Raw genomic sequence first — 16,339 nt, forward strand, 5'->3', positions numbered from 1 at the left:
ATTGATATTTGAATTTCATATAACTTTCACCCTATGGTTTGTAAGCCTAAAATATTTACTCTCTGATTCTGTAAGAAAAAGTTTGCCTATGTCTGTCTTACCTGTATGTCCAAAGAATTTTTCCCCCATTTCTTAAAATTCAGTAATTTAAATTCTAGTAGCTCATACTAGACTGTCTTGGTATTTGTCTTTCTGGGTTGCTATTCTCATGTCTGTGTCTTTCAATACATGGTTTCAAACTTCTGTTTCTGGAAAATTTTCTTGTTATACTTTTGAGTGTCTGATCTTTGACTCTCTTCAATATTTGATCAGTTTTTCTTGAATCTGCATTTTTTTTTCTTTTTTTTGAAACTCTCTAGGAGTTAAGCCAGCATTTTTATTTATTTATTTTTGGATGTTTTGGGTCTTCGTTGCTGTGTGAGGGCTTTCTCTAGTTGCGGCAAGCGGGGCCACTCTTCATTGCGGTGCACGGGCCTTTCACCGTCGCGGCCTCTCTTGTTGCGGGGCACAGGCTCCAGACGTGCAGGCTCAGTAGTTGTGGCTCACGGGCCCAGTTGCTCCGCGGCATATGGGATCCTCCCAGACCAGGGCGCGAACCCACGTCCCCTGCATTGGCAGGCACCCACTGCGCCATCAGGGAAGCCCCTGCATTTTTTTTAATGTTTAGAAATATTTCTTCTTTTTTCTATCTGTTGTGTTCATTTACTTCTTTGTTCTTTTTTCTTTAGTCTTCATTTTTGAAATAATTTTTTTTTTACTTTTTAATATTTTTCTGACTTCTGTCACTTCCTCCCCACCCCCCTGAATTCCAGTTAAATTTGTTCTTATATTAGTGGTTTTAACCTTTCCTTGGAAGCGGTTTATAGTTGTGATCTGTTTTTATGGGGTTACTTTTTGTAATTTTATTGTTTGTAGGAAATTAGGGATTTTATTCTGCTTCTCTTTTTTTTTTTCTTCTTATGATAGCTATTTGGGCTCTGGTCTGATTTCTGTTACTTTTTAATGTGAAATTTGTTTTCCTAAACTTTTAGAAGGAACTTTGGTTAAAGATAGGTTTTGGCTTAAGTGGAAGTTTCTGTTGTTTTCTTACAGTGTTTGAAAATATGGAGGACTGCTCTCTGGAGATTGCTTAGTTTATGTTCCTCTTTCCCTCTTTTTCTAGTATTCTCTTTGCTTTTCTCATTTGATCCTGTCCTACTCTGTTTTGACTTTATTCGGCAGTTTCCTCGTATTGAACCCTGTCATTAGCTGTCATAGTCAGGATTTTTGTTTTTCTTATTTTTTAATGGAAAATATCAAACATATGCACAAAGTAAACAATGAATCTCCATATAACCATCACTCAGTTTTAGTAGTTATTAACATTTTGTCTGTCTTCTTTGATCTATACCTCCACCCACTCCTACCTGGTTGGTTGTTATTCATTAAGAACTTTTTACAGGTGTTTATTTAGGTAAATTTTATATACTTTGAAATACATAGATCTTAGCTGTAAGTTTTGACAAATCTACACCCGTATCACAATATAGGACATTTCCTTTCCTCAAGGCAACTTTTATTCTAATTTTTTTTTCTCCTTAGATTATTTTTGCCTCTGCCTTATTAATGGCATCACCAAATGCATACTCTTTTGTGTCTGCCATTGCTTAGTGTCTGTGAGATTCTTTCATGTTGTTGATGATATTAGTAATTGTTGCTTTCTGTTTCTGATTATTATTCCATTGTAAAAAACAAAACAAAACCCACAATATTCATCTTTCTGTTGCTGAGCATTTTCATTGTTCCCAGTTTGGGGCTATTGTAAATAAAGCTGCCAGTAACATTTTGGTAAAAGTACCTTGTGGACATGTTTATATTTCTCTTGTTTAAAAACTTAGAAGTGAAATTATTGGATCAGAGGGCTATGTGTTATTTATTAGAAATTGCTCAACTTTTATCAAAATTACATTCCCATCAGCAAAATATGAGAGTCCTCATTGTTCCACATCCTTGCTACCATTTATTGTTGTCAGTCTTTTTACAGTACTTCTTGCGATTCAAGTAGGTGCGGATTAGTATGCTATTATGTTTCTAACTTACACTTCTGATGATAAATAATATTGAGTATCATTTCATATGCTTGTGGCAAGTTATCTAGCTGTTATGAAGTATCTTCTCAAATCTTTTGCTCATTTTTTTCTGTTGGTTTGTTTGTCTTCATTATGTTTTAGGATTTCTTTGTATTCTGCATACAAGTGCTTTACAAGATACATGTTTTATGAATATTGTGTCAGTTTGTTGCTTGCCTTTTGATTTTTTTTTACTGGTGTCTTGGTGAACAGAAAATTTTTAATTTTTATGAAGCCTAGTTTATTCAGTTTTTCCTTTTATGGTTTTTACTTTTATAGTTATTTGTATAAGAGAATGTCATCTACAAGGAGATAGTTTTATTTTTCCTTTCTGACATGGGTTTCTTTTTCTTGCTTAATTGACTAGAACCTCCAGTAAAATGTTGAATAGAAGTAGTGAGAGTAGACATCCTTGTCTTATTTTCGATCGTAGGAGGATGGCATTTAGCTTTTCACTATGAAGTATGATGTTAGCTCTGGGGCTTTTGTAGATGCCTTTTATTGGGTAAGAATTCCCTTCTACTCCTGGTTTGTTGAGTATTTTTATTGTAAAAGGATGTTGGGTTTGGTCAGATACTTTTTCTGTATCAACTGAGATGATTGTGTGGAGTTTTTCCTTTATTCTTTTAATATGGTGTATTAGATTGATCAGTTTTCATATTAAACCACCCTTGTATTTCTGAGAGAAATACCACTTGGTCATGGTGTGTAATCCTTCTATTAAGCTGCTGGATTTCGTTTGCTAGTATTTCATTGAGGATATTCCTGTCTATGTTCCTAAGGGATATTGATATGTAGTTTTCTTGTAGTGTCTTTGTTTGACTTTGGTATCAGGGTAATGCTGGCCTCATACTTTGAGTTGGGAGGTGTTCCTCAATTTTTTGGAAGAATTTGAGAAAGATTGGTGTTACTTCTTCTTTAAACTTATGTAAAATTTACCAGTGAAGCCACCTGGTCCTGGACTTTTCTTTCTGGCAAGTATTTTTTATTATTAATTAAATCTCTTTACTTGTTATGAGTCTTTTTCTGTTTTTTCTTGAGTCATTTTAGTTGTGTCTTCTTAAAAATGTGTCCATTGAATCTAGGTTATCTAACTTGTTGGTGTACAGTTTTTCGTAGTATTTTCTCATAATTCATTTTATTTCTGTGAAGTTGGTATTAATGTCACTTCTTTCATTGATGATTTTAGTAGGTTTAGTCTTCTCTTTTTTTCTTGTCTAGTTCTAAAGATTTGTGAATTTTTTTTTTAATTTTATTTTTATTTATTTATTTTTTTTTTTGGCTGCTTTTGGGTGCTCATTGCTGCATGCGGGCTTTTCTCTGGTTGTGACGAGCAGGGGCTACTCTTCGTTGTAGTGTGCAGGCTTCTCATTGCGGTGGCTTCTCTTGTTGTGGAGCACAGGCTCTAGGCACACGGGCTTCAGTAGTTGTGGCACGCAGGTTTCAGTAGTTGTGGCTCGTGGGCTCTAGAGCGCAGGCTCAGTAGTTGTGGCACACGGGCTTAGTTGTTCCGCGGCATGTGGGATCTTCCGGGACCAGGGCTCGAACCCATGTCTCCTGCATTGGCAGGCGGATTCTTAACCACTGCGCCACGAGGGAAGCCCAAGATTTGTGAATTTTGTTGCTCTTTTCAAAGAACCAAGTTTAGACTCCATTGTTTTTTAAAAAATTATCTGTTTGATTTATTTCTGTTCTATTTCTTTATTATTTTCTTTCTTCTGCTTGCTTTAGATTTAGTTTGCTTTTCTCTTTCTAGTTTTTTAAGCTAGAAGGCTTTTTTATTGATTTGAGGTCTTTTTAAAAATATTAGCATTCACGCTATAAGTTGTCTTCTGAGCACTGCTTTTAGGGGCATGCTGTGAGTTTTGGTGTGTTGTGTTTTTGTTTTCATTCATTGTGAAGTATTTTCTAATTCCCCTTGTGATTTCTTCTTTGACACAGTGGTTATTTAGGAGTTTGTTGTTTAATTTTTGCACATTTGTTAATTTCTCAACCTTCCTTCCTTGTGATTTCTAATTTAATTCCAGTGTGGTTGGAGATCATATACTTGTATGATTTCAGTTATTTTATTTATTTATTTTATAAATTTATTTATTTAATTTATTTTATTTTTGGCTGTGTTGGGTCTTCATTGCTGTGTGCAGGCTTTCCCTAGTTGCAGCGACTGGGGGCTACTCTTCGTTGTGGTGTGCGGGCTTCTCATCGTGGTGGCTTCTCTTGTTGCAGAGCATGGGCTCTAGGCGCGCGGTCTTCAGTAGTTGTAGCACGCGGGCTCTAGAGTGCAGGCTCAGTAGTTGTGGCACATGGGCTTAGTTGCTCTGCAGCATGTGGGATCTTCCCGGACCAGGGCTTGAATCTATGTCCCCTGCATTGGCAGGCTGATTCTTAACCACTGTGCCACCAGGGAGGCCCGGTTTCAGTTCTTTTAAAGGTGAGACTTGTTTTGTGTCTTAACATGTAGTCTTTCATGGAGAATATTCCATTTGTAAGTTGAGAAGAATGTGTATTCTGTTGTTGGATGGAGTGTTCTATGTATATGACTCTTAGGTCTCGAGAATTATTCAGGTCTTCTGTTTCATTATTGATCTTTTGTCTAGTTATTCTATCCATTTTTGAAAGTGGAGTATTAAAGCCTCCAACTCTTGTTGAATTGCTTGTTTTTCACTTAGATTGACAATTTTAATTTTATATATTTGGGGACTCTGTTGTTAGGTACGTGTATGTTTATAATTTCCCTCTAAGTGCTGCTTATTACATCCCAGAAATTTTGATGTGCTCTCTTTTTGTTAATTTTCATTTCAAAATATTTTGTATTTCCCTTGTGAATTCTTTTTTGACTCATGATTTATTTATAAATTTAAAAAATTTCAAGTATATGGTACTATTTAAGATTTCTTTTGTTTTTGATTTATAATTGTGGTCAAAGAACATACTTTGTAAGATTTTAGTCTTGATGGTCAGTTTCGAAAGTTCATGAGGGCTTGCCTGCTCCAGCTTTTTTAGATCTATTAAGTATACCTTTTACAACTCATTATTGGAATGGACTAAAACCCTCTACATTCCAGCCTCCTTCTTTAAATGCTCCTGTCTTCCTTTCCAGTGACTGGTTATTTTTAAGTTCAAAGGACCTTTCTCCTAAGCTTTGCTAAAATCTTCTTCACTCTCTCCATGAAGAGTGATCTAGCATTTTATATATACACTATGATGTGTATCTATACTTAACCTGTTAGACTTTTTGATTCTCATGGGAAGAGTTATCATTTTTGTCCTTTTATTACCATACTGGTAGCAGGTGACCAATAAATATTTAAATTTTAATGAGCTGAACTCCTTGGACTGAACTAGCTGTATGTGTTTAGTCTTTTAAGACCTACTTTATATGAAGATATTATTTCATAAAATTTTTAAATTTCCATTATTCTGGGTTTAAGATAGGTTCACCCATAGGTATTTTTGAAAATATTTTTAAAAAATTTTTACAGATTTTTACAGAAATTGAGTACAAATAACTTTCTTTTTGAAAAATTCCCCCATGCATTTGCTTTATGGGAATTTTCCTTTTCTAAGGAGTGCCGTGCTGAAGTACAAAGGAATTAAGACAAAATTTATACACTGTAAATAGAGTTATTTAAGTAAATAATACATGCCTCGAGTAAATCCCTTTAGAAGTTAACATTGACTCTTTAGGAGAAAAGGCAGTATTTGTTTTATTTGGGGATGACAACTTAAAACTGAGCACTATTTGGTGATGAAAAACAAATGGTTGTTTGGAAAGATATTTTAGGACTCCTCTGGTGAAGGCTTTGAGGTTGGGACTTTTTTGTTGGAGTAGATTTTGTGTGTGTGTGTGTGTGTGTGTGTAGTTTCTATATGTTAAAAAACGGAGGGGTCCTAACTTTCTGTGACTATTGTGTTGCATTACTAAAGACACGACTTTTTGTCTGTTTTTTGTTTTTGGCTCTGTTGGGTCTTCATTGCTGCACACGGGCTTTCTCTAGTTGCGGCGAGCAGGGGCTACTCTTCGTTGAGGTGCACAGGCTTCTCACGGTGGCTTCTCTTGTTGCGGAGCACGGGCTCTAGGCGTGCGGGCTCTAGAGTGCAGGCTCAGTAGTTGTGGTGCACGGGCTTAGTTGCTCCATGGCATGTGAGATCTTCCTGGACCAGGGCTCGAACCCGTGTCCCCTGCATTGGCAGGCAGATTCTTAACCACTGTGCCACCAGGGAAGCCCAAGACACGACTCCTTAAGTTTCCTAATTTGTCTGTGAAGACCCTGCTCTTTGCCAAGAATTTCTTCACCTTTAGGAGTTTAGAGTGCTGAACTGGTTAGACTTTTTTGCTAATGCATTCACTGCTGTGAGTAGTTTTACTCTTCTCTGCACCTTATAGCTTTTCTAATTCCTTTTTCATTTTGAGCGTCAAGATGGTGAGATGAATCAGGTATACACTATACAGGTGAAAAAATAGTTAAGTGGCTATAGCTTAGCTATGATTGAAGTAGGATTAGACCTAATTAACATCTCTTAATTATTAGTGTAGTAGTTTTTGTATTCTATTTCACAGATTATAATTCAGGGAATGTTCTCAACTACTTCTAAATCTTGGGACAATTTTTGCCAGCCATTAATTTTCTCATCAGTGAAATGAGAGAGTTCAAATCGATGGCCTCATATTTTCTTTCTGATGTGAATTTGGTATTTAAAGGATCATTATAAACAAATGGCCAACAGGCACAGGAAAAGATGCTCAACATCATTAGCCATTAGGAAATGCAAATCAAAGGCACAATGAGATACCACTTCACCCCCACTAAAATGGCTATAATAAAAAAATAAACAAGTAACAAGTGTTGGTGAGGATATGGAAAAAGTGAAAACCTTGTACATTGCTGGTGGGAATATAAAATGGTGCTGCTGCTGTGGAAAACAGCAGTTCCTCAGTATGTTAAACATAAAATCACCGCATGAACCAGCAATTCCACTCCTGGTTACATACCCAAGAGAACTCAAAACAGGTGGTCAAAAAGAAACTTGTACATGAATGTTCGCTCCAGCACTATTCACACACTTAACCAAAAGGCAGAAACAACACAAATGTCCATCAGTAGATGAATGGATAAACAAAATGTAGTCTTACCCATTCAATGGAACATTACTCAGCCGTAAATGGGAATAATGTACTGATACATGCTACAACATGGATGAACCTTGAAAACATTATCCTAAGTGAAAGAAACAGTCATACAGGACCATATATTGTGTGATTCCACTTATATGAAGTGTCCAGAATAGGGAAATCCATAGAGACAGAAAAGAGATTAGTGGTTGCTTAGGGCTAAGGGCAGGAGAAAATGGGGAGTGACTGCCAATAGGTATGGGGTCTCCTCTGGGGATGATTGAAAATGTTCTGAAAATAGATAATGGTGATGGTTGGACAACACCGCAAATGTAATAAATGTCACTGAATTGAACACTTTAAAAAAAAAAAAAAGATCATTACATATGGTAACAACAAATACCACAAAATGATCCAGTCATTCTTGTTATATTGATACATGTATACTTGTTGAAATTTAGAATTGTGCTCATGGAATTAATTCATTCATTGACTAAGGGTTTTTTCCACTACATTGTAAGCTCCAGAGGGTAAAAACCTTCTCTATCTTGTTTTACTAGGCACTTACCTAGCCCAGTGCCTAGAATGTGGTAAGTGCCGAGTAAATACTTGTTGAATGAATGAATGAGTGATTAAATGAATGATAATGTCAGCATGGGTGGAGGCAGCATAGTGCTCTGGAAGGAACATGCACGCTCTGTTAGATGATAGGATATAATATTTCAGAAGTTGTGGGAAGGTTATTTGGGAGAATGTAATAAAATTCAAAGCACTACGTGTTTCAATTAAAAGGTTAGTTTCTTGGGAATTCCCTGGTGGTCCAATGGTTAGGACTCCGCGATCTCACTGCCGAGGGCCCGGGTTCAACCCCTGGTCGGGGAACTAAGATCCCGCAAGTCATGTGTGGTATGGCCAAAATAAATAAATAAAATGTCAATTTCTTATTTCAATCCCTTATAGACCTGGACTTTTTTTTTTTTTAATCATTGTTTAATCTATTGTACATTGAATGATTATACATTGTTTTCTTTTTTAACATCTTTATTGGAGTATAATTGCTTTACAATGGTATGTTACTTTCTGCTTTATAACAAAGTGAATCAGTTTTACATATACATATGTTCCCATATCTCTTCCCTCTTGCATCTCCCTCCCTCCCATCCTCCCTATCCCACCCCTCTAGGTGGTCACACAGTACAGAGCTGATCTCCCTGTGCTATGCGGTTGCTTCCCACTAGCTAGCTATTTTACGTTTGGTAGTGTATATATGTCCATGCCACTCTCTCACTTTGTCACATCTTACCCTTTCCCCTCCCCATATCCTCAAGTCCATTCTCTAGTAGGTCTGTGTCTTTGTTCCCATCTTGCCACTAGGTTCTTCATGACCTTTTTTTTCTTTTTTTTTTTTTTCCCTTAGATTCCATATATATGTGTTAGCATACTGTATTTGTTTTTCTCTTTCTGACTTACTTCACTCTGTATGACAGACTCTAGCTCCATCCACCTCACTACAAATAACTCAATTTCGTTTCTCTTTATGGCTGAGTAATATTCCATTGTATATATGTGCCACATCTTTATCCATTCATCTGATGATGGACACTTAGGTTGCTTCCATGTCCTGGCTATTGTAAATAGAGCTGCAATTTCCATCCCCTCACTTTCAGTCTGTATGTGTCCCTAGGTCTGAAGTGGGTCTCTTGTAGACAGCATATATACAGGTCTTGTTTTTGTATCCATTCAGCCAGTCTGTGTCTTTTGGTGGGAGCATTTAATCCGTTTACATTTAAGGTAATTATCGATATGTATGTTCCTATTCCCATTTTCTTAAATGTTTTGGGTTTGTTATTGTAGGTGTTTTCCTTCTCTTGTGTTTCTTGCCTAGAGAAGTTCCTTTAGCATTTGTTGTAAAGCTGGTTTGGTGGTGCTGAACTCTCTCAGCATTTGCTTGTCTGTAAAGGTTTTAATTTCTCCATCAAATCTGAATGAGATCCTTGCTGGGTAGAGTAATCTTGGTTGTAGGTTTTTCTCCTTCATCACTTTAAATATGTCCTGCAACTCCCTTCTGGCTTGTAGAGTTTCTGCTGAAAGATCAGCTGTTAACCTTATGGGGATTCCCTTGTGTGTTATTTGTTGTTTTTCCCTTGCTGCTTTTAATATGTTTTCTTTATATTTAACTTTTGATAGTTTGATTAATATGTGTCTTGGCGTGTTTCTCCTTGGATTTATCCTGTATGGGACTCTTTGTGCTTCCAGGACTTGATTAACTATTTCCTTTCCCATATTAGGGAAGTTTTCAACTATAATCTCTTCAAATATTTTCTCAGTCCCTTTCTCTTCTTCTGGGACCCCTATAATTCGAATGTTGGTGCGTTTAATGTTGTCGCAGAGGTCTCTGAGACTGTCCTCAGTTCTTTTCATTCTTTTTTCTTTATTCTGCCCTGCAGTAGTTATTTCCACCATTTTGTCTTCCAGGTCACTTACCCGTTCTTCTGCCTCAGTTATTCTGCTATTGATCCCTTCTAGAGTATTTTTAATTTCATTTATTGTGTTGTTCATCATTGCTTGGTTCCTCTTTAGTTCTTCTATGTCCTTTTTAAATGTTTCTTGCATTTTGTCTATTCTATTTCCAAGATTTTGGATCATCTTTACTATCATTATTCTGAATTCTTTTTCAGGTAGACTGCTTATTTCCTCTTCATTTGTTAGGTCTGGTGTGTTTTTACCTTGCTCCTTCATCTGCTGTGTGTTTTTCTGTCTTCTCATTTTGCTTATCTTACTGTGTTTGGGGTCTCCTTTTCGCAGGCTGCAGGTTCATAGTTCCCGTTGTTTTTGGTGTCTGTCCCCAGTGGCTAAGGTTAGTTCAGTGGGTTGTGTAGGCTTCCTGGTGGAGGGGATTAGTGCCTGTGTTCTGGTGGATGAGGCTGGATCTTGTCTTTCTGGTGGGCAGGTCCACGTCTGGTGGTGTGTTTTGGGGTGTCTGTGGCCTTATGATTTTAGGCAGCCTCTCTGCTAATGGATGGGGCTGTGTTTCTGTCTTGCTAGTTGTTTGGCATAGGGTGTCCAGCACTGTAGCTTGCTGGTTGTTGAGTGAAGCTGGGTCTTGGTGTTGAGATGGAGATCTCTGGGAGATTTTCGCCATTTGGTATTACGTGGAGCTGAGAGGTCTCTTGTGGACCAGCGTCCTGAAGTTGGCTCTCCCACCTCAGAGGCACAGCCCTGATGCCTGGCTGGAGCACCAAGAGCCTTTCATTCACACGGCTCAGAATAAAAGGGAGAAAAAAGAGAAAGAAAGAAAGAGGATAAAATAAAATAAAATAAAGTAAGATAAAATAAAATAAAGTTATTAAAATAAAAAATAATTATTAAGAAAAAAAATTTTTTTAAGTAAAAAAAAAAACAAAAAAAACCCAGACAGACAGAACCCTAGGACAAATGGTGAAAGCAAAGCTATACAGACAAAATCTCACCCAGAAGCATACACGTACACACTAACAAAAAGAGGAAATGGGGTAAAAATAATATATCTTGCTCCCAAAGTCCACCTCCTCAATTTGGGATGATTCATTGTCTATTCAGGTATTCCACAGATGCAGGTACATCAAGTTGTTTGTGGAGCTTTAATCCGCTGCTTCTGAGGCTGCTGGGAGAAATTTCCCCTTCTCTTCTTTGTTTGCACAACTCCTGGGGTTCAGCTTTGGATTTGGACCCGCCTCTGCGTGTAGGTTGCCTGAGGGCGTCTCTGGACTTCTTTTTAATCAAGATATTTTTATTATATAAGCTGGGCACATATGGGTATGCTAGGTTTAATTTTAATAACCTGTATTATTTTTCTCTTATAGTTTTACATGTGGCACCCATAAAAGATGAGGCTGAGAACACGGAAAGCTTCTCAGCAATCAAATCAAATCCAAACACAACGCACTGCCAGAGCAAAGAGGAAATATTCAGAGGTTGATGATAGCCTGCCTTCAGGAGGAGAAAAACCACCGAAGAATGAAACTGGCTTGTTGTCTTCAATTAAAAAATTCATTAAAGGAAGCACACCCAAAGTAATGGTTTTACCTTTTAATTATATCATTAAAAATGAAGTTTAGGTTGTTTTCCTTAAGCATGTAAAGTTGAGAAATCTAATATTGCTAGAGCCCTATTTAAGGGAATGTGTCTACATTTTGGTGTTAAGAGTATTGACATGTAAAATATTTAATGGTCGGTCAAGAAAACATTATTTATTCTACTTAACTGATCCACTTAGCCTTCTGTTTTCTCAACTTAGAATTATGGGAAGTAAAAGAAATGTTTTCTTATTCATTTACTTGAATTATTTCTTTTACTTCCATTTTTTTTCATTTCAAAGATAAGTTAAAGTTTCTTGTTAATATTAATACATTGTCTAATTAGGGAGATGATTTATCTATCTGAATTCCAACATTTGTACAATGAAAATGTATTATTTATTGAAGAGAAAACAAAAGTTATTAAAGAAAGAATGGGGAATTCCCTGGCAGTCCAGTGGTTAGGACTTGGCACTTTCACTGCCATGGGCCCGGGTTCAATCCCTGGTCGGGGTACTAAGATCCCGCAAGCCATGTGGCGCAGCCAAAATAAAAAAAAGAAAGAAAGAATGGACACTGACCAGGAGTCATATGCTCCAGATTCATACTTCATACTCTGGACCAACTTGAATGATCTGAGGAAAGTCATTTGCCCCTCTTAGCCTCAGGAAGACAGTAAAATGGGACTAATACTAACTGCTTTGTCTGCCTCAGAGTTGTTTTCAGATTAGATGGCAAACAGGTGGAAAAGCATTTTGAGAAATTTTAATGCATTAATGATAATGTTATTATCATTCATTGTATGTAGATTTTGTTATCACTGTTGCCTACTCTTATGTTCTTTCTTGGGATTAGTATATATATGATAAATTTCTTATTATAATGTAAGTTTGTCACTTTGATAAGTAGAAAAATAAATCAATGTGACGGTTTATTCATAGTGATAGATTTTTGTCATCATAGAACTAACAGAGCCTAGTTACTGTGAACCGTTGGCCAAGATTTAGAGGTATTCTGTGTTAGAATTTTCCTTTTTGTTTTGGTGGTTTTATTTTGTTTTGTTTTTCTAATAATATAAGTAAAATTTCTTTTGTTAATTTTAAATGTAATTTTTAAAAGTTTCTTTGAGTTAATTTACATGAGCCTAGAAGTATTCTAGTATTATTTTATAACAACGATAAAATTCCTTCCAGAAACATGAATTCCTGAATCTTTAAATTCTGTATGGATTATCATTAGCCCCTGTTGATGAAAACATCACTGTATGTCAGTTCATTATCTGAACACTTCTAAATGTTGTAAAGTTCTTCCTCATCTTGAAGAAAATTACCTACCCTTTACTTTTTCATAGGTTCTTTTTCTTCATGTGCAAGTACAAACCCTCAGTCACTGTCCTGGCTAAATATTTCTAGTTTTCATTATATGACATATATGATATAGATCACCATCTTGGTCACCCTTTTCTGTTGTTCATGAAAGGTAACAACCAGAAGCGAACATAGGTTTTTCCTATGTCTTCTGACTTCTGTTCATATTTATTTCCGTTGATTTGGACATTCTTCTACTAATGTGGCATTATATTATATTGTATCGTATATCATGTCATGCTTTCTTTTTTCTCCTTTAGTAGTTTTAGATCTTCTTTGTTGGTCAGCAAATTTTTGCCCATGTCAATTAAAACACTCAGGGTTTTTCTATAGTAATTGTTGTCAATTATTTAACAATATGCACTACTGTCTTTCCAATAAGTGACAATGCTGGGATTTAACCCAGGTACTATTTGACTCTGATATCTGTGCTGTTTTTCCTATACCATTCTGTCTCAAAGTAGGTAGATGATATCTTTATAGCATCACCTGTCTTGTGTAAGGATTGAAAATTTTCTTGATGAAAGTAAATAAGAATTGAGTCTTTCTATGCTGCTCATTTTGTCATTTATTTATATTCTATCATCAGCTCAAAGCTTGGAGCTTATTCTTCTAGGACATTTTTTTTTCCCTAGTATTTTTTGCATGTATCATCATCCTCTGTCTTCATTCTTTCTGACTGGATGACAGACTGCTTCTCTTATTTCTACAAGTGTCCTTTTAAAATCTAAGTTAGTTAGATAACTCCCTATGCAGCCACTGGTTTCTTTGGTACCTTTCCTTTCTCTTCTTTTGGACTTTTAAAGTTATGTGGTTAGAATTGAACTTTATAGACAAATCTTCTTGCTTTCTCTTTTGAGTTGTCTTTCTTCTAAGGTGTCTGACATTGCTCTCATGCCTGTCTTATGAGTCTGGCTTTTTGAAACTTGGTCTCTGCATATGGGCCAACTTTTTTGCTCTTCTTTACTATATGATTTCCAGTTTGAATGGCTGCTGATATTCTTGCCAGTTTACTATCACTGACCCATTTTTATTTTCCTAATAAGTTTTATCTGTATTCTAGTCCTAACTTGGCATAAATTAGCCATGAGAGTATTTAGATAATTTAAACATATGTTGTTCATCTAAGAGGTGTGTATTAGTTTACTAGGGTACATAATAGTCTGCCATAACAAAATATCACAGATTGGGTAGCTTAAACAACAGAAATTTATTTTCTCACAGTTCTGGCAGTTTGAAATCTAAGATGAGGTGTTGCCAGGTTGGTTTTTTCTGAGGCTTCGCTCCTTGACTTCAGATGGTCACCTTCTTGCCGTGTTGTCATATGGTTGCCACTTGGTGTATGTGTTGTCTGTTTTGTAATCTCCTCTCCTTGTAAGGACACTAGTCATATTTGGATTAGGGCCCATCCTAATGATCCCACTTTAATTACTTCTTTAAAGGCCCTATCTCCAAGTATGACTACATTCTCAGGCTTTTGGGGTTAGAGCTCCAACATAGGAATTTTAGGGGACACAACTCAGACTGTAACAGAATGAATGAAATCTCTCATCTCTTTCAGATCTAGATTTTATGATTCAAGGATCTACCACTTCTCTCATTTCAGAATTATGTAATTGTCAGTAAGAGTACTCAGGAAGTGTTCATACTCAGTCTTTCTGCTTTTAGCATGATGAGATTCCTAATATATATATTTGAAGTGAAAGAAGACCTCACAACTAAAATGTATTTGCTTTATACCAGTGATCTCGCTATTCCTTTCTAAATAGGTGGTTTCTAGAGTTTTCCCATAACAAAATGGTCTTTTTCTCTGTTACCTAAATACTGTTACACTGTCATAGTTAGGGTTCATCAGTTTCCTGTTACATTAAATCAGTGTTTTTAGATCTCTTAACTATGATCCACAGAAAGAAATAACGTCTTATATACTACATTCATACATATGAAACAAAACTCACCCTTAACATACTTGATGTGTTCTGATTTTTCTTTTCTATTCTGTTGTTTCTTATTCTCCCTTTAAAGGTGATTTTCATGTTTTAAATTGATTTTATGATCCACTGATGGGTTGTGCTCCTTAGCGTGAAAAACATGATTAGATGAAAACTTTGTTCTCTTTAACCTTTGTATTACTAAGCTTCATAGTTATATTTGGGAATTTTCTTCCTTCCAAAGTTAAATCTCATTTGTTTGTGTAAAAGAACGTCTTTCTAGATGAGTTCTTTAACAACTAGATTAATTTACCGTTTATTTTTATTTTTAATTAACTTATTTATTTTTGGCCATGCTGGGTCTTCGTTGCTGCACAAGGACTTTCTCTAGTTTCAGCGAGCGGAGGCTACTCTTCATTGTGATGCGCAGGCTTCTTATTGCGGTGGCTTCTCTTGTTGCAGAGCACGGGCTCTAGGCGTGTGGGCTTCAGTAGTTGTGGCTCGTGGGCTCTAGAGCACAGGCTCAGGAGTTGCGGTGCACGGGTTTAGTTGCTCCACAGCACGTGGGTTCTTCCCGGACCAGGGCTCCAACCCGTGTCTCCTGCACTGGCAGATGGATTCTTAACCACTGCACCACCAGGGAAGTCCTACCATTTATTATGGAATGAAAAAAATTAGCTCAGGCTGACTGGTTGAATTTAATGGAGGGAAAGATAATTGGTTTTAAGATTCATTCATATTCATATTCTCTCCCTTCTTTCCTTCCCTCCCCTCCATCCCTTTGCCTACACACACACACACACACACACACACACACACACACACACACACACACACACACACACCCCTATGCATATATTCATCTATTTCCTTCCTTGATCTGCTGAACTGTGTGCACCTATCACCCAGATCTTAGTTTCTAAATACCATCTTCCACAAAAAGAACCAGGGTTCCTTGAAGAAATGTCTCATTCTAAGGCTTTGGTAGTAACAGATTGTAACCTCTAGAATGAAATAACCCATGAGACATAATAACTACATAGATGAATGAATGAATGAGAGGAAAGGAAAAGTTCTTCCTCCTTTCTCTTCCTCCCTGTGGCTATCTAGTCAACATTTGTTAGAGACTTTCCTTATCACATTAGATTAATTGGTATCTTGCTTGAAACTCAGAGGCTATTTATGTTTGGATCTATTTCTGAAATGTATTCTGTTCCATTGATCTGTATATCTATTTTTATACTTACATGATACTGTCTTTATTACTGCAGCTTTTATAGTGAGTCTTGAAACGAGATAGTATGTCTTCCAACTTTGTTCTAAGTTTGCTTTACTACTTTAAATCCTTTATACTTACATGTAAATTTTATTTTATTATTATTTTTTTAATTAATTTATTTATTTTTGGCTGTGTTGGGTCTTCATTGCTGCTCAAGAGCTTTCTCTAGTTGGCTGCGGGCGGGGGCTACTCTTCGTTGCAGCGCGCAGGCTTCTCACTGAGGTGGCTTCTCTTGTTGCAGAGCACGGGCTCTAGGCGTGTGGGCTTCAGTAGTTGTGGCTCACAGGCTCTAGAGCGCAGGCTTAGTAGTTGTGGCACACAGGCCTAGCTGCTCCGTGGCATGTGGGATCCTCCCAGACCAGGGCTCGAACCTGTGTCTCCTGCATTGGCAGGTGGATTCCCAACCACTGCACCACCAGGGAAGTCCCCTTGCATGTAAATTTTAGAATTAGCTTGTCTATTTCTCCAGAAAAGCCTACTGGCATT

The 16,339-nt window shown here is 36.8% G+C and overlaps 1 protein-coding gene across 4 annotated transcripts in view; it reads left to right on the forward strand.

Moving 5' to 3' along the window:
• Window positions 1–16,339, forward strand: part of CTDSPL2 (CTD small phosphatase like 2) — a 72,908-nt gene that overhangs the window by 11,001 nt on the left and 45,568 nt on the right. For all 4 annotated transcript variants that reach the window (XR_014260641.1, XM_082450135.1, XM_082450134.1 and 1 more), the window contains exon 2: window positions 11,064–11,273. Coding sequence is in view for 3 of the 4 variants with exons in the window: in XM_082450135.1 (XP_082306261.1) it covers window positions 11,088–11,273 (186 nt within the window). In the remaining variant the exon portion in view is untranslated. The remainder of the gene's footprint in view (window positions 1–11,063; window positions 11,274–16,339) is intronic.

Source organism: Balaenoptera physalus, assembly GCF_965194825.1.
Source record: "Balaenoptera physalus genome assembly, chromosome: 2".
Classification (NCBI taxonomy): Eukaryota; Metazoa; Chordata; class Mammalia; order Artiodactyla; family Balaenopteridae; genus Balaenoptera; species Balaenoptera physalus.